The 18,815-nt window shown below is 47.2% G+C and overlaps 1 protein-coding gene across 3 annotated transcripts in view; it reads right to left on the bottom strand.

Moving 5' to 3' along the window:
• The window catches only part of FOXN3 (forkhead box N3), a 244,073-nt gene extending 225,610 nt beyond the window's left edge, over positions 1 to 18,463 (bottom strand). For all 3 annotated transcript variants that reach the window (XM_060095736.1, XM_060095737.1, XM_060095738.1), the window contains exons 1-2: positions 18,320 to 18,463; positions 14,036 to 14,592 (exon numbers count right to left, since the gene is read on the bottom strand). In XM_060095736.1, the coding sequence (XP_059951719.1) occupies positions 14,036 to 14,578 (543 nt within the window). In that variant the 5' untranslated portion in view covers positions 14,579 to 14,592; positions 18,320 to 18,463. The remainder of the gene's footprint in view (positions 1 to 14,035; positions 14,593 to 18,319) is intronic.
• Between the last annotated feature and the right edge of the window lie 352 nt (positions 18,464 to 18,815).

Raw genomic sequence — 18,815 nt, 5'->3', positions numbered from 1 at the left:
AAAGAATTACGGGGCCTCCCTGGTGGCGCAGTGGTTGAGAGTCCGCCTGCCGATGCAGGGGACACGGGTTCGTGCCCCGATCAGGGAGGATCCCATATGCCGCGGAGCGGCTGGGCCCGTGAGCCATGGCCGCTGGGCCTGCGCATCCGGAGCCTGTGCTCCGCAACGGGAGAGGCCACAACAGTGAGAGGCCCGCATACCGCAAAAAGAAAAAAAAAAAAAAAAGAATTACGGTTAATTTGGTTTAGGAGTGATATGGTTTCGTGGTGCGGGGGTGTGTTTGTGTGTGTTTGAGAGTTCTTATATATTAGAGATACATTCTGAAATATCTGTAGATACAATGATACACTGCCTGGGATTTGCTTTAAATAATGGGGGGTGGGGGTGGGGTGGCATGAGAAGGGTCGGGGAAGGTCAGATGAAACAAGATAGGTCACATGTTAATGACACATATGGTTTGTGGACTCCCATGACGGTTACATGGTACACTGAAGTCCATTATACTACAGTATTAACATCTTCCAGAATACAAAGTATAAGGAAGGCAGACTTTATAAGCCCAGCTGAAGAGTTTGATCTTGGTCCTCTAAGCGCTGCTTCTGAAAATTTCAGTGTAAAAAAGAATCATTTGGGGAGTGTGCTTAAATGCAGATGCCCAGACGGAACCACCAGAAATTCTCAGGAAGTCTGGGCTAAGGCTCAGAAATCTGCATTTCTAATAAACACTCTAGATCATTCTAGGTTTGTGGTCAGAGCCACACTCTGAGATCAACCACTCCAGGTAAGAGGAGCCACTATAGGTCTGTGAATTAAATAAGCCCTCGGGCAGCCCTGTTTAGAGGGACTTGAGGGGACACAGTAAAGTGAAGGGGAGGTGGAGAAGGGATTAGGAGGCTCCTGCACCACCCAGCAAATGAGGAAGATCAGCAGCTGTAGGGTTAGAGAGGAAGGGATGGCCAGACAGACTTAAAGGAGGCAGAATCAAGAGACATTTGTGGGCTTCCCTGGTGGCTCAGTGGTTGAGAGTCTGCCTGCCGATGCAGGGGACACGGGTTCGTGCCCCGGTCCAGGAAGATCCCACATGCCGCGGAGCGGCTGGGCCCGTGAGCCATGGCTGCTGAGCCTGCGCGTCTGGAGCCTGTGCTCCTCAACGGGGGAAGCCACAACAGTGAGAGGCCTGCGTACCGCAAAAAAAAAAAAGAGAGAGACATTTGTAACTGACTGGGTATGGAGTTGAAAAAGAGGGAAGCATCAGGGATGACCCCAAAGTGTCCGCAAGGACCCCGTCTTATACCTCTGTGTCCCCCACCGCATCTAGCACAATGCCCTCCACATTCCAAGAGCTCAAGGTAGTTGAATGAACGAAGGAATGAAAGAAATCACCTATTTGACCCTGTTTCCCATAGAACTAAAGGGTTAATATCACTGTTTACCTACAATGCCAAAGGGGAAAAGATGTTACCGCCTGAAACCAGAAGAGGGAAAGATCCACCCGGACACCAAAAAATGATTAAATCCACAGGGCAGTGCCGAGCGGGTGGGTCGCTCATTTCATTCCTCTATAAACTCCAGGAATTCCAGAATGGTCAGGTCATTCATAGGAAGTGATGGCACCAACAAATAAAAGCAACGATCAGTGAAAACAGAATTCATTAAATAAAAATAAAAGCAAAACACTTAAAATGAAAAATAAGTTGCAGAGTGTTTGTTGTTTATAAATCTGGCCCAAGTTAGTTAAATCTATTGAAAATCAGTCAGAGCTGGCCATGGTCTTTTTCTCCATAAATTTCTGGGCAGCAGGAAGTTCTGCAGCAGAGGACAGGGCTGCTGCCAAAACCTTGAAGACAATAAGCAAGAATCACTTGCCTCCAGCTTTGCATCTTTGTATATGCCCTGGGTTTGCTCAGAAATGTCTAAGGGCTCTCCTCTGCCTTAGGAGCAAAGTCTAGACTCCTTGGCGTGGCACTCAAGACCCCCGAAGTCCAGCTCAACTGACCTTTCCAAATCTATTTCCCTCTCTATCCCACAGGAGCCTTCTGCTTCAGGCAAAAGCAAAAGTCCCAGATCTTGGTTCAACACCTGGCTGGGTCACTTCACTGGCAAGCCAATGAATTTCTCTGAGCCTCAGTTTCCCCACTTATAAATAGAACATAGTATCTACTTTTACAGTTGTTGGAAAGCTACAAGATCATGGATGCAAATGCCTCACAGAATTACAAACAGCCCCCAGCAAGACCTGTGACAATGTCAGTTCCCGGTTTCAGATCCAGTCTTCCCCAAATGCATTCCCACCCCCCGTGTCCAACCTAACCTTAATGACTCCAGTGACCTCCTATCTCCCTGTTACCAGCCCCAGTCCTGGCCACCCAGCTAATGAAATTCCATCTCCTCTCTGGGATTTCTCCCATGTCTCTGCTAACCCTCAGGGATGATTTTCTCCTTTGGATTCCCAAACCATGTAATTCTGGCCATTGGACAATCAATCTCTTGGCAATTAGCAAATGATACTTTCCTGGTCTCTTTTTATCTTTGCTCAGTCTACTCCACCAGAGTTTCATAATCTCTTGGTATCTCCAGTCCCTGGCATGAAGTAATTACATTTTTTCCCCCATTTTGAACATCTCAATGTGATGACAGGGGCTGGTACACAATAGTTATCATTATTGGCAAGAACCATTACCCAATCTCTTGTTCTTGAAAATCAGGACAACTTGGGTTGGATAGATGACATTTACTCCTGTCTGGAACAGGGGGCTAGAGTTCATCATTTTTGGTAATCAATCAACCCTGTGATTACAGGCAATTTGAGGGCAGCTGGCAGGAAAAAGTAGCCACCAAAGAAAAACTTTGCTAGTTTGAGAACCACCCGCCTCAAAATCTACGGAAATGAAATGTAAGAAAGAAGAAGTCATCACAGAGACCATTAATGAAGGGAGGCTCAAGACAGTCCCCGGATTCTCTGGTGTGAAAATCTCCGTTATCTGTTGGAGAGATGCTGAGGGGACACAAAGGGAAGCAGAAATCACAAAATACTTCAGAGTTATTTATTATTTTTCTTTGCATTATTAAAATGTTTCCAAAGACCAAAGGCTTTCCAGAAAAGTTTTTGTTGCAGGCATGTTTTAAGCCCAAGCCCAAGCCCAAGCCCAGTCCCCATCCCAGATGAAGCGATGGTCCCAGCAGCTGCCTTGATCCAGGGGACCCTGCCCATGTTGTGACCAGGGCTGAACATCTGATTCAGGGAGGACAAGTCTGTGACTCTGAAACGATGACAAGGACACTGCACAGAGATGACGGGCACTGGGGCCATCACATCGCAAGGGTTGGCGTCAACACGCCACCTCATCAAGCCAGTGGTGTGAGGAAGCGGAAATCAAGAGCCACACGGGGGAAGCCAGGCTACTAAGAGGAGACTGGAACGGATCCCCAGAGAAAGGCAGGAATGAGCATCCGTGTGGCCACAGAGGGACAGAGGGAGCAGTTCCAATCGCCATGGACCCCAGATGTGCTTTACCGCTTGTCACCACTGGTCCATGGGACTATTATGTCCTTGGGAGGACTACTCTTCTACTTAAGGCAACTTGAGTGACTTTGTTTTCCTTGCAACCAAATGCACCCTGACGAGGACATTCTCCTTAAATGAAACTAAATAAATTCCACCAGGAGATCCCTCTTAGAATCTACTTCAACTGACAGCAACTACTTTTGTCTGATTTATTACCTGGGTAAGCCCTTCCTTCTGGAAGCGGGGCGCGGGGGTCAGCGATCTCTTTTAAAGCAGGACTGATTTTACACTAGCAGGGCCAGCGAGTGCAGCCCTACAATACAGCGCCCTACACGACACATCGAAACTAGTTTGGTCAGCTTATCCATTCCCGGAAAGCAGGGGAGCCACCACATCAGCAACTCCGTTGCTAAGGCAACTGCTTACTTACCATATCAAATGCAAACTCGTTGCTATGGAGACACATATACAAGAAAAATTCCTCTCTCCAGCCAGAGACCAGATGGCAGGGAACTCGCCAAAGCCATGTTAGGGGGCTCTACTAAATGGGATGTTTAGTGGAGTGCATTTTTCTCGTCATATCAGGGATGCCACTGGCCCTGAACACATTTATAAGTTATACCCTCGTTACAAGGAGCAAAAATTGTTCTCTTCTGCCTACAAAACTACAGGCAGTAGCTACCATAACTACAAATAAGTTATTTTTGAAATAATTCGGAGTTTCTCCCTCTAAATATAAACCGCTTTTGTTTTTATGCGCCATGCTGAACATACCCCAAAATGAATTTTCTAGTCAAACACTAATGGAAATATAATTTCCTACAGAACTAAAATAGAGGTTTGATTTCAGCTCCTCTCTGATGGAGAGGTAATCCAGAAATCCTCTTTAGTTTCCACCAAATAAACGCTAATGCATCCCAGATTTATACCTCTACTCCGACTTCTCTAGTGAGCTTGAAACTCACATATCAAACTTCCAACTTGATAGCCCCCCCGAGATGTTCAAAAGTCATATCAAGTTTAACATGGTCAAAATAGTATTTTTTGCTCTAACCCCCATCTCACTTCCCAACCCACGTTTGCACATACACCTTCATCTGCAAATCCCAATCCTGGTCTAAGCCAGCATCATTTCCATCATCTCTAACCTGTACCACAGGAACAAACAGATGTTCCCCCTCCAGTCCCTTTAAACACCTCATTCTCCCCTCACTGACATACTTCCTACAGGCCTTCTTTCTGTTCCTTGTACATTTCAAGCCACTGCCACCTCAGGGCCTTTGCACATGCTGTTCTCTCTGTCCCAAGTTTTTGCTTGGCTGCATCCCTCTTGCCATTCAAGGCGTGGCCCAGTCAGCTCCTCCAGGAAGCCTGCCTCTCTCCTCCCCACCCCCTCTCTGGTACATTATCCTATTTTACTGTCTTCATTGCACGTATCATCATCTGATACAGTACCTATGTGTCCATGTATGGATCTACTGTTTAACACGTGCCTCCCTGTCGCCCTCCCTCTCCTCACCCCATGGATGGTCCAGGAGAAATGTGAGGGACCATCACAGGTCACCACTGTATCCCCAGCACCCAGAACAGTGCCTGGCCCTGCACAAACACATGTGGCACAGATGAACCACTGCTGAAAATACTTCTACTATGAAGTAGCAGTACTTCTACTTCTTTTTGTAAGTGAGGAGTCTATTTTTTACTTTGCAAAGTAAGGCTTCCGTAGGGTCTCAGAACTGTGGCTGTGAATGCAGGTTCTCACTTTACATGACTGTATCTAGGGAAGATTCTAGAAGGAACTCAACATTCCATGAAGTATTCCGGGAGTACTCAGCGTGACCCTGCATCCCAGCTCTGTGCCACACTGCCTGTCCTCTGGTGCCAGGAGACTGGATTTTTTTCTCCTTCCACGACAGCCACGATTGGAGTCAGTGCTCACCTGACTTGGCCTTTTCTTCTAAAAACAAAGTATGTATGTACAAGTGTTCTGCTAGCTGACTGTTTTCTACGTAATGACATCAGTTAAATCATTTATGGGTCCTGTCCCTCAAGGATGACAGTCACCGCTTTCTATGAGGCCCTTCACAGAGCTCCAATAAGTGGAAGGCAACACTGACCTTGACCTCACTGGGCCCAGAGGGGACCCCCCACAAACCCTGTGGGGACAAAAGGAAGAGAAGGAAGGGTAATTGGAGAGCCTGTTCCCCTGAGAAGCAGCACAGTCCCTCTGCCAGTATTTACTGGTCTCCTGCTGAGTTCACAAGCAAAGGTACTCAAACAGCACACGTGCACACACACACAGACACATACACACACACGTAAATCAAAGACTTCATTCTCTTCTTGGAACTGTCAGTAACCTCGCACAGCAAACCATCAAGTTATTATTAAAAGAACTACTTTACGTTCCTCCCTATCTTCAACCATATATTTCCCTTGCTTTTCTTCTTATCACACCTGCCACAGACTACATCTTCACCTCTATCAAGCTATTGCTTTTGAAGATATTAAATGCAATTTAACCAGAATATCTGGAAGCAAAACGCTGATTAACTGGAATATTTGAAAAACGGGTCATCATCTCTGCTTTAAGTTACAAGAGCAATTTAAATTTCCCCCTTTAGCATCCTAGCTCCCCACCAATTCTTCATACTCATTTACATAACCTCCCCGACCACCCATTTCTCTCTTTCCTTTTCTCTGATACTGTTCCAACACATCCCTTGGGTCCAGCAACATGCATCTCCTAGACCGCCTAGACTCTGTGACAGAAAATCTCATGCTTGCTTAGTAAGACAACCAGCATTTTATTTGGGATTGCAATGGGCTCAGCTAAAAGACTACATTCCCCAGGCTTCTTTGCTGCCAAGAGGGGTCATGTGGCCAGGTGCTAGCCAATAAGCTGAAAGCAGAGAGCGGGGGTGGGGGTGGGGGTTTCTGGAAAAGCTCCTTAAAATTGGTAACTCAATGGAACCCCTTTTTGTCCTTCCCTGCATACCCCTTTCTGCTTCCTGAAATGAGAACAAGCTAGCAGATGCCATCTTGGACCATAAGAAGACTTTGAGAATGGAAACCAGCAGTGTACTAAGAACAGTAGAGCAGAAAGATAAACGGAATGTTGATCTCTGTCCAATACCTCAAGACTTACTTTATGTGACAAAGCGATGCACTTCTAGCTTAATTCACTGTTATTTGGAGTTTCTATTTATAATAGAAACAGTCAAACCTCATCCTAACTACTCTATTCTTGGAGGTCTCATGTTCATTCATGCTTTGTTAACAATTTATTCAAGTGCCCCCCGCGCCGCCCCCCCGTAAGGAATATTCAAAACTTGTCCATTACTGTCTTTTATCTCAGCTCCAAGTGCCCCTCGTTGGGGAGGGGAAGCCTCCTTGACTGACCTCAATGACACCAATCACTTACTCATCTGGCACACTTCTCATACCTGTGACGGTTTACTCTTCTTTATTTATATTTTTATAATGTCTCCTATTTCACTGGAATGTAAACTCCTAAAAGGCAAGAACCAAATCTCGTCTTTAATTTTAACCTTTGATATCAACAAATAATTCTATTGAGTAAAGCAACTAATAAGCAGAAGGTGCTCGAAGCCCCTGAAATTATAGGCAATGAGATACTGATGTCCTACTAACAGGGAGGCATTCCACAGGAGCCGCGGGATGGAATTCCTGCTGTCTGAAAACTTTAAGCCAGTGTTGAAGCAAATGTAGCCAAGATAAATTCTTACAGGGCTGGGTGGATGCATTCACTGAGAGAAGCAGCAAAAAAGTTAAAAGCGCCAAGGGTGGAGAACAAGAATTAAACACTTTAAGGGGTCCACGAATTCCAAATCTGCAAACAAAAGACCAGCCTAATAAACACAGTATCATCGAAATGAACATTACGTTAGCTTTTAAATACATCATCAGCTGTTTCAAGTGCAAAAATGTCCACTGGGAAGGAGATAGAATTTTCTAAAAAATCTACAATCTGCCATCATATTGCTAAAGCTTAAGAGCATTAAGATGGCCAAGGGCTCCATGAGAGGATACTGATTAATCCCAACAACCCACCACTATTTGTGAAAGAAGTGAAACACATGACTTTCAAATAGGAGATCAGTGTGCCAACTTCCTATATTATTTAGCACAGAGAATTATCCTGCAGCTAAAGTGATTTCAAAGGGAAATCCTAGAGCCTCTTCAGCTCAACAGGGGAGGTTCTGAGAATAATTTCTTACTGGCTGCATATCCAGCCAGTACACCAACGAAGAAGCATCTCATAGACCTACCTAGGGACTACCAAGCCCTACCTTGCAAAATGATACAGGACAGATACATTAATGGGGCCCTGTGATCCCAAAGAACCAAGCTTTCCAGAACACGTGTATAGACCCTCATCAAGGTCAATAGCAGGGGAGTCACTGTGGGGACTAGAAGAGCAGGGTATCCTTGAAATGGAAGGGCCAGAAAAGCAATGATGTGAGAAACCAGAAACAGATAAGTAAAAAGGGGGAGAGAGCGCTGAAAGAAGGGTTTCTGCTGGTGAATTCCGTTAGCTAGAAGGAATTTCTGCAGGTGGGGCTCACTGGACCACGAAGTCGTTCTAGGCCATGGCCACATACATTCAATCTTGCACCCTTACAGCACTCCGTATAGTTAAGTATAGTACGTACTGAGCACAACAGGTGCTTTAAAAAGTTTGTCAAATGAATGAATGAGCAATGAACAGCTGGAAAGAGCAAGACAACAGAAATGTCCCCCCAGTCAAAGCATCTATGCCTGGAAGAATCAAGAAAGAGCAGTGTCTGGAAGGAACAAATGGGCAGGATCGGTGGGGCAGCGTGGCCGAAGGCAGTACATAGTTTTTTGGGCCTCACTGAGCATGCTGGTATGAAGTGCTTCCTATTCCAGGGCCTGTGACATGGGCCCCAGAGACGGCCTGAAAGGTTGGTAACGTCTCAACCTTCCAAGGCTACAAAGCCTATAGCATAGACAATAGAAAGCAGCCTGCCAGGCAGTGGGCGCTGGCGAGAAAGAGGCTGTGTTCCTACTGCTGTCCAGGGCAGCGCCAGCGCAGGGACAAACAGGACCGTCACTTGCCCCACAGGCCACGGAAGAATCTTATACACTTCATCTCATTTTTGCATGTCCTACCATCCAACATTACCCTGATTTTTAGTCATTTACCCATCAGGACAGGACTGCACAGTTTTTCAAAGAGCATCATTTATCCCCACCCCCCAAAAATAATAACAGTAGTAGTTAAGGGCTTTCTTCTTCCTAAAATGACCATCACAGGTATGGTGGCCATTTCACGGGAAAGGGAAATGCTCTTGATTCTGTGGTTGCACCCCCAAGAGGAGGGAATGAGAGCAACTGTGATATGGGGGTGTTGCCATATAAGAGGTGCCACATTTTCAAAACTGCCTTTGAAAAAGAATTTCATCCACCAGGATGGAAAAGCGAACATCAAGGGGGCTGGGAATTGGAGGGAGAACTTGTATTAAACAGTGTCTATGCAGGGAGAAGGGGCTTTGAACTTGGGCCAGACCTCAGTGGAGGGGACCTGGGAGGCAAGGGGCCTGGGAAGAGCCTGGAAACAGGGAGCTGGAGGGTCATGATAGGCTTCGTGCAAACGCCGACACCCTTCCAGTTGCTTGACAAGGACGGAGCTTGGCCCCATCCTGAAAGCACAAAAATGTTCTCTATATTTACCTTTCCCTATCCTGTACCCGCAGAGCAAATTCTGAGTTTATCTGGGTTATTTTAATTCCGCTATAACTCATGATCATAGGCTACTTTGAGGAAGCACATAGAGATCATCGACAGCAGCGTCTACACTGAGAAAGTGTGCTCAGGCACCAGAGTTAATTTCAGCACATGCCCTTCAGATTTGCAGGGAATTCAGGTGAATTCCTATTGTGCTACTTACTAGCTGCGTGACCTCCAGCAAGTTGCTTAACCACTCTGAGCTTAACTCATCATCTACTTTAAGAATGAAACTAGGGCCTACCTCATAGGGTTGTAGTGAGAAAGAAATGATATATTGGGAAAGCACAAAGAAAGTGTTCCATATTAAGTCCACTATTGTTATTATAAAACACCCGTGGTTCTGCACCTTTCCTGGGTCAGAGGTCCCATTAAGAACCTAAAAACTGATCCAACAAAATCTTGAGATCCTCTAGGAAAATGCATAGTCACGTGACATGTTATCAATAATTTCAGGCTGTTTGCAAAGCCTCTCACATTCACAGACCCCAAATTAAGAAGCTTCAAGTAACAATAAACTCTTGCTTCTATAGCTGAGAAAACTGAGGCCCAAGACAGCCATGTACCTCCAGCATCAAAACTACAACCAGGTATCTTGGCTTCCAATCCAGGCCTCTTTCAACCAAGACAAGCTGCTTATATTTACAAGCTAAAACTGTACTTAAAGCACTCAGCCCTGGATATAATAAACATATTTCTGTACACTGTTTCCTCTATAAACCCTGTTATGACAACAATGTGTTTTGTTAAAGTGTCAAGAGGGCAAGTAAAGAAAAAGCACAGAAATAGCAACACACACCCCTGAGCCATTATAATCCAGTTTATAAAAAAATAAAAAGTACACTTTATTTCTCATTTACAAATACTCAGAGAGGTTAGTACATACTAATCTTATGGTTCCAACTAAGAACTGTATTTAGGAAATAACAAAACTTAATCCCAGACTTTGGACCTCAATCTTGATTGATGTGGGCAAAGGGCATCCATAGATGAAACCATAAGATGAAAGGCTTACGGGGACTTTGCAGAGGAGGGCACAGCCGACTCTACAGGAACCCACAACACAAGCGCAGCATCCCCAGGAGTGGGTCAACCAGCCTTCCTGATGTGAGGAGGCACGAGACTCGTCTATAAAGTATTCCTGAGGGAAAACAAGCCGGAATGGGATCTAGCCTTTTAGCACTCACTTCCATTTCACAGGATATACGTACAAGGGCACAGCAGAACAAGCTTAATGAAACCCCAGTGAAGCAGACATAGGATGTGGAGGGTCTATTTGACAAGGAAGGGGCAAGGGCCTGCCGTGGATGGAAACAGGCTGAAGAAACAAAGCCAAATGCAATGTGTAAACAATGTTTGGATCCTTATTCAAACAAACATTTTGTAAACCATCCAGGATATCTGAACACAGATCTGGCTTTAGGTGATAACCAAAGAACTGTTCACTTGACCAGAGAGAACGCTGGCATGGTGGTTATGGAAACTGTTCTTACACATGCTCAAATATGTTGGGATAAAATGACATGAGGGCTAGGATTTGCTTCAAAATACTTAAGCAACAGCAAAAAAAAAAAAAAAAAAGAACGAAGTAAGAGAGGCAAGCCCTTGTTAACTACTAAATCTGGTGTGGGCAGTGATGGTGGTTATACAGAGTCACTGTACTACTGTATGCAGTCACTACCGTACAGGGACTGATTCTCTCTACTGTATATGCTTGAAATTTTCCATGATTGGAATAAAAACAAAAACAAAACAAACAAACAAAAAAACCTCTATCTTTCAAAGTCCTGTTAGAGATAAAACAAGAAGAAAAAAAAAAACAACAAACCTCTATTCTCACCTAACTTACCCATTCATGAGAATATGTCCTTGATGAAATCTCAGCACGGGAAAGAACCCAAAAAGGGATCTAGTTCAAGGATTCCCAAATCTGGCTGTAAATCAGAAATACCTATGAAGCTTATCAGAATTTCAGTTTTCTCCAGCCCACCTCAAACCCACTGAATCAGAGTCTCCAGGAAGGGGCCGAGAAGTGGCGGTTGTGTGTTAAGTGCCCCAGGTGATTCTGGTGCCACCCAGGGTGCTCCCTCTCCAGCACCCCAGCCAAGCAGCTGTGCAGCAGGGGACTGTCCCAAGCCCCCAGGGACAAGGATCACACCACATTCTGCATTCTCATGCTTATGCCAAGTTTAAAACCGTGTCCCACACTTTTAAAAAGAAAACAAAAAGCCGAATGGCTAACTCTGCAAACACAGCTCGCAAGGCTTCCATCCTCCCCTTTCCCTGGCATCTTTCTCACCAACATTTGGGCACATTTAGTCACTGTGTTGCAGCAGAACCTCAGCACGGGAGCTACAGCCAAGTAAAATCCTCTGGGAAAACACGAGCTTACCTGAGAGCCCGAGGAGCTTCCCCTGGGCAGAGTGTGAGGGAAATGCCTTGGCCTTACTCAGCTGGCCACCGGAGAAAACCACAGATAAAGGCGTCGAGACCAGTGCCTGAGGGTACCCGCGAGGCTGCCCCTCTCAGGGCAGCCAGCAGCTGGCCCCAGGGTTATCCGAGGAAAGAGGAGTAAAATGGGGAGTTCACACACCTTGCTTTGTTCTCACAGCATCACAAACCCCGGGAACAAACTCCCAGCCACAAAAGTGACTGGCATCTGATCAGAAGCATGTCGATACAGGTCGGTACGCCCAGGAAGCCAGAACTCAACATTTCACAAGATAAACAAACTCAAGCCCTTAAAACCATTCCCTTTCTACAGGCGCTATCTGCAGAATAACAACCATCACCCCAGGAAAACACGACTCCCAGAGCGGGGCAGGGGGGCGCAAGGGGGTGATGGCGCTCCTGCCAGGGTGCCATCCAACGCCCGCTTGTCACTCCCCAGGCTGATGAATAATACTCCCGAGTCTCTCTGCATACTTTGGAGCTGGTCTTGTTTAACGTTTCAGAGTGTACATTTGCTAAATTACTATTATGTGCCCCGGCGTGATGACAAACACGCCGACCCAGGCATGTGGTAACTTGCAGAATCATTTCACACCAACTTAAAGCCCTGATCATTGCTTCATCAGGGACGTGCTGCTCTGGCGGACCTGACAGCCCTTTCTTCTCTACCTTCTAACCCTGGAATTGCTTCCCAAGATTTTCCCTTTCTTGAGACCCACCTATACGGAAGTTTTTAAGACCACAGACTTGGTTCTTTACAGGGGAGTGGCGAATTTTCTCTAAGTTCAAGGAATGATCTTAAAACACTCAGCAGAGCCAAGTCCAGAGGTCGGTCTTCGGATGCCCATGCTGGGATGCGGAGGGGAGGAGAGCAAGTGAGGGACACCTGGGGACAACAGCAGTGCCCTGCGATTGTTACAGTTACATAAAAATAAGTACGTAACTGGGAAGGCAGGGCCCAGGGCACTCAGGAGTGTTCACACTTGCACGCTGGATCCAGGCACCACCTGCACCCACGATCAGCGGCAAAGCTCCGCAGTCTCCACATCTTTCCTCTTCCTGGGCAACACCCCCCTCAAACCCTGCATGCCCACGCTCCATCTTAACATAAACTCTGGGTGAGCAGCATCTGCAGACAAACGTGTCCAGTGGCAGCAAGGAAAAATAGGGCTTCACCACTGCCACAGTCGTAGTCTTCCAGGCCAAGGACAAGTAGAATCTTCTCAGGCTCAAGATTCAACTGGAAGCACATACCTGTTCCTGGAAAGAAAGAAATGAAAGGCCCCAACCCTGCCCAGCTGCTGAGCCCCCTCCAGAGGGGTCCTGAGCCCGAACCTGAACTTTAAAAAGGATGGAAAGCAGACCGCCAGCTCCACACCACAGCACCACTAACACGGAAACCAAAACCGTGAGAATAGGGCAACACGAATACTTTGTGGAGAGTACGTTTTCTGGCAAGTTATTTTAACTGTGGCTACATTACTTTTCAGAACCCCAAGCTAGGTCGCAATTTTGATTTCCAGCTCTCACGGTCAATCCTATTTCTACCGTACCTATTGTGTTCCTTACAAGAAAAATAAAGCAAATTATTAAAACTGTCTTCCTTTAGCGAACCACGAAGCTCGAGCTTTAAAGGCTTTAAAGTCAAAATTCCACCTTCTGAAAGTCAGTCTTACCCTCAGCCCACCTTCCATACTCAGAGGGAGTTTCAAAGTTGCCAAACACTTTGTAGACACCCGATTTCAAGAGAGTCACCTGGGCAATTCGTGTCTTTGGCCTTGGAGTATATAAGGATGCTCAAATCACCCCCCACAATGTCCACCACTGTCTATTTATTCCAGAATCCTGGACCAGCTAGCTGCCTTTCTCCAAGTTAATATTCAGAATGAAAATAGATGCCATTTTTTTCTAGCCCTCAGCGGCAACTTTCCTCAAATACACACACACACACACACCTCATGGTTCATGGCTGCCATCAGAATACAGACCTTTGTTTGGTCTCCAAAACCAAAGGGGGACCCCCCCACCGACTCCGAAGGACGATGATACTCAGAACCAATCAAGTCTGTAAACCACTGTTTTGTAACCATGCTCCCCAGTGGGAAACCCTCAATCTGGCTTTAGAAACACCAAACACAGGAAAAGGAAGTTCTTGACAATTATCTAAATGAATGAAATGAGAGAGAATTACCCGTTTATAACTGCTACTTCCGTGTGGTGAATTTACATTCCTGAACATTTTTTATTAATGGAGAAACATGTTTAATTTCAAAAAGAAAAACCTGAGTTCCAGACCCAGAGGCTTACCTGACTCCTCTCTTTGTCCACTTTCTTAAAACACTTATTCAAGGACAAATTATGTCTCACTGAGTTTTTCCACCCAGTAGGTGCGTTTGCAAAATACGGAAAATGTTCCAAGATCCAGTTGTAGATATCCTTTACCGGCAGGCGCTTGGTTGGAGAGTCCTCGATGGCCATAAATATGAGGCAGCTGAAGGAGTAAGGGGGCTTGCAGTTGGGGTTCTGCCTGGCATCGTAGGGCATGTCCGAGTGGGCGGGGGATGGGGGCGTGTCATCGTCCAGGTCCTGGACGGGGCTGACGCTCCGCAGGACAGAGTCCCCGAAGCTCTTCAGCAGGTTCTTGCTCTCGTGCAGCCAGTTCAGGTTGGTCAGCTCTTCATCTTCCATGGCCCCCTCTTCTAATCGGATGTCAGGCAGAGAAAAGTCGAGGTCATCGTCTTCCTGAAGGGCCTTGGAGAAACCGCTGCCCCGGTAACACTGACTCAGCCCACTGGAGACACTAATTCCTGAGCTTTCTGGCTTCTTACTGGGAGGCATGACTGGACCCATTTACGTGAAGGCTCCTGGGAAACACATGACAGAGAGAAGACAAGGCGGTGAAACCCAAAACAGAGAGGCAGCCATGCCCTCCCTAATGACTATGCCTCCCTCCCACCCCTGCCACCTCTGTGGACCCCCTTCCACTTAGGAACATCCCCTCACAGCTTCCACACTGAGTGACATGAACCCACATTCCACCACACAGAGATGCCCGATTAACAGCAGTAAATTCGGTCTACCACGCACATAGCACAATGACCCGTTACCCCTTAGGTGCAAGACAGGAAATGTTCACGGCACTGTTAATGTGCACGTGCCAAGAAAAGAATGGGAGGGGGAGGGGTGGATTGGGAGTTTGGGATTAGCAGATGCAAACTATGATATATAGAATGGATAAGCCTACTGTATAGCACAGGGAACTGTATTCAATATCCTATGATAAACCGCAATGGAAAAGAATACGAAAAAGAATATATATACATATAAAATCACTTTGCTGTATACCAGAAACTAACACAACATTGTAAATGAACTGTACTTCAATTAAAAAAAAAAAAAAGAATGGGAAATCCCACAATGCCTTCTTCCTGATCTACGAAGACTCTCACTGTGACCCTGGAAAAATCAGTTATTTCCTGTTGCCTCCGTTTACCTATTATACATGAATACGTACAAATCCTTTCGCGCTGCACAAGAAACACCACAAAATAAGTGCAACCACAGCCCGTGTCACTTTGGGTGACAGGTCTCACTGTTTATCTTTCTCAAAAAAAAAAAAAAGGACATACCTATAAGTTTCAGGCCAGTTGGTTCAGATTAAGTTCAGCTCTTTCCATACAAAGACCGCTGCAACTGCCTAGGAATCAAAACTATGGCTATGATGAGCATCAGTTTGGTAGTGTTTTATTTGATTTATTTTTCCTTCTTTCTCCACAAGTCATGACCTAAAACTGCAACTTTAACAACATTTGGCAAGTCTAAACAGCGATGCCAAGGAATTCTGTGGATTCAAACTGGAGGAGGAAGTACATTTAATTTCTTTGGGACACTACAATCTGAACAAAAAAGTGAGTAACGTCAGACACCACACGAATACATGGGAATGTGAAGATAAGCCATTAACTGAAGTTAAAATCGGTGAAAAAATTCAGGAGAGCAACCACGAGCTTCAAGACAGGAGGGCAAATCCAACAAAAACTGCTACAGAATTCTACTCTACCCCTCCCCCATTGTTATCAATGACCTAGAACAGGGAGTAAAATATCTGATGAGGAAAGACAATGGGGGAGGTGACAAGTCCACAAAAAGAATGACCCCGACAGATACAAGGCACATTTAACCCTTGAGCACTCAATGTGAGATGGAAGGAACAGTAAGATAATGAAAGAGGTCTCCCACTCTCCGTCTACAGCGCTCAGACAATGTGCTCGGTGTCTGTTTTATCCTCCACCCCACCCCTGAGTTAAGAAGATCAAGCAGTCTATCTAGAAAAAAGAATGAACCCATCAAGAGCAAGGACATGATCATTCTAAGGCTCAAAATGCCCACTGATAACATGCCTAAAATAACTGCCACTTCAGCTAGGGAAGCTCTAGAATGAGATTCTAGAAAGCATACTGTGGGGCACTAAACAGCTAGTCAAAGGTGCCTGAGAATGGTAGCAGCCCCCCTCCCCGAAGTGGACAAACAGAACCTACAGACCGAAGGCCTGAGGGGGAGCTCTCTGGAGCTGCTGGTAGACGTCCAACGCTAAGGAGAGAAAACATGCACAGAGACCAAAGTCCCACGGAAGCAGGGCAGTTCAGATACCTACCTCGGGTTCATCCACAGGGAATATTTTTTCATCAAAAAAGAAGGCTAACCTGAGTAGTACAGGACACATTTTAAAGAATAATCTAGTATCTTAAATTTGGGGGTAAGACAGAGACCAGCCTGATTCTTTTACCTTCTTTACGAACAAATCAAAATTAGGCTTGTCTCTCTCCAAGTTTCCACGTACCCCCATCAAAAAACCTAATTTTCTGATAACCAGGAATATCCACATGGTCGAGTACAAAAGAGAACAACGACCCAGCCACTGAAGTCAACTTTAGCTCCAGAGGAAAGTTTTATGTCTCCTGAGCTTCCAAACAGGAAAATTATATCATGGCTGACAGTAAAGTAATTTAATTGCACTGTTGCTATGACAACATGCTGCTCTCTTTCTTTTTAATTTGCTTATTTGTCAGTAGCTTCCCAAAGGAACCAACACGCTATTCTCCACGTTTTCTTTTGTTTTAAACAAACATTGCCAGCAATATGGTTTGATTAGAAAAACAGCACTGTCAAGAAAAGAGGGTTACCGGGGCCCAGCACCTTTGGATCATTTGTCTGCTTTGTGTTTCTGTGCCCCCCATGTTCTCCAACTGTTAACTGCATCCTTATAAATCCCGCATTTTATAGCAACGGTATCAAGAGCTGCTGATCACTACAGTTCCATTTTAAAAAACAGTTCCCAGAAACCACAGCTGAGGACTTTTCCATTATTATACTCTAACTACATAATTCACCAAATCTTTTTTTCCTCCTATATTAGAGGGGGGGAAAAAAAAAGAATCCGGATCATGTGAGTCTGCAGTTAAGCAAACATTTTTAATCTGCTGCCAATAAGGTTGCTCCACCGGATCCGCAAATAGTTATTCACTAGTGACCTCCTTAACAATTTTTCGGTTTGCTATTGGTTACGTTCCCCACACGCACACCCTCTTCTTGTTTTTTTATGACTTGCTGTGTTTCCTTATCTTTTTTTCCTTTTTAACGGAGAAAACGCAGCAGGAAAGCTAGTTTCTTGCCCACTACCAGAGGGCTCCAAATAACTGACAAAGACATTACTGGCCCAGCTCTGAACAGATGCTCAATGTGAACTTTAAAAAGTTGAGAAATCCTCTCCAAGCCGAGCAGGGCAGTTGCGAGTTTGGTGGGGGGGCAACCCCCCCCTCTGCGCGCGCGCACGCACGCACGCGCTCCACTCCAGTCTACTGTACTTGTCAAAAACATTTCAAGGGGACCTGCGGGAGCGGCGATTGGCTGCGTCCCGCGTCAATCAATGGCGTTGCCAGGCAACGGGGAAACTGCTCTTCTGCCCGTATACAGGGCAATTGGGAGCTCGCATACCTTCACTGCCGGTCAGATGTCATAAACCTTTTATTGGCCGCACCGCGGCGAGCCTTAAAAACACATCAATAAAAGCCCGCCGTCCCCCAACTTCTCCAGGACCCAAGGAGGGTTTCAAAGAGGGCCGGGGTGAGGAGGAGTCAAGCCTCGAGAGTCTCCGGAGACTCTCTCTGCCGGTGCCAAGCCTGCACAGTTTGGGGAGGGGGGGGGGAATCTTTGTTAGGAGGCTGTCTGTCGTCTTGGGGTCTCCCCTTGATCGGCACCCCCTGCCCCGGCCCGGAACGGCGGAGATCCAGTCCTTCGCGGACAATACTAACTCTGTTCCTTTAGGGCGGCTTTTCGGAAATCGAGGCACCGGGAAACAGCCCGCACGTCGGGGCAGGAAACTCTTCGGACTGGGCAACTTCCCCGCTCGGGGGCTCCCGTCTCCCCGCCCGGCCAGGCCCCCCAATCCCGGGCCCTCTCACCCAGGAACTGCAGAGTCCCCGGTCTGCCGAGAGCGGCGAGGTCGTCTCCTGGACGGCCTCGAACGACTGCCCCCGCCCCGAGTCACCCAAATCCCATTCGGGCGCTGGCGGGAGCGGGGAGCAAACTCACCTGGCCGGAGCGGGTCGCGGGGACGCGGGGGCGCCGCTGCCCTTCAGCGGGAGCCGACAAACTTTCGCAGGCGCCCAGCGGGCATCGCTTGGTGGCCCGGCTAAGGACGCGCGGACGCGGCGCGGCGAGCCCGGGGCGGCGGGCGGCAGGGGCGCGGGGGTCGCGGCGCGGCATGGGACCTGCGGCGTCCGCCGGGCGCGCCGCGCGTCCTCCCGCCGGCCCCGCCGCTCTCCCCGCCCCGTCCCGCCTCCCGCTCGCCTCCGCCGCGGCGCGTCGGGCCGGGGCGCGCCGAGCGGCGAGAAATTGTTTCCACTGCAAACAAAAAAAGGCGACACATGACCAGGCAGGAGGAGGGGAAGCGCGGGGAGGGAGGGGAGCGGAGGGGAGGGACGGAGCGGAGGGGGCGGAGGGAGCGGGAGAGAGGGAAAACGTGGGCCGGGCCGCCAGCGGCCTGGGGCGCGGGGCGCGGACCCGCCGGGGCGCCCCTTGCCGGAGC

This window comes from Mesoplodon densirostris, chromosome 4 (assembly GCF_025265405.1).
Source record: "Mesoplodon densirostris isolate mMesDen1 chromosome 4, mMesDen1 primary haplotype, whole genome shotgun sequence".
In the NCBI taxonomy this organism is placed as follows: domain Eukaryota; kingdom Metazoa; phylum Chordata; class Mammalia; order Artiodactyla; family Ziphiidae; genus Mesoplodon; species Mesoplodon densirostris.
The sequence above is the reverse complement of the archived record's forward strand: the minus strand, read 5'-3'. Positions and strand labels throughout refer to the sequence as shown.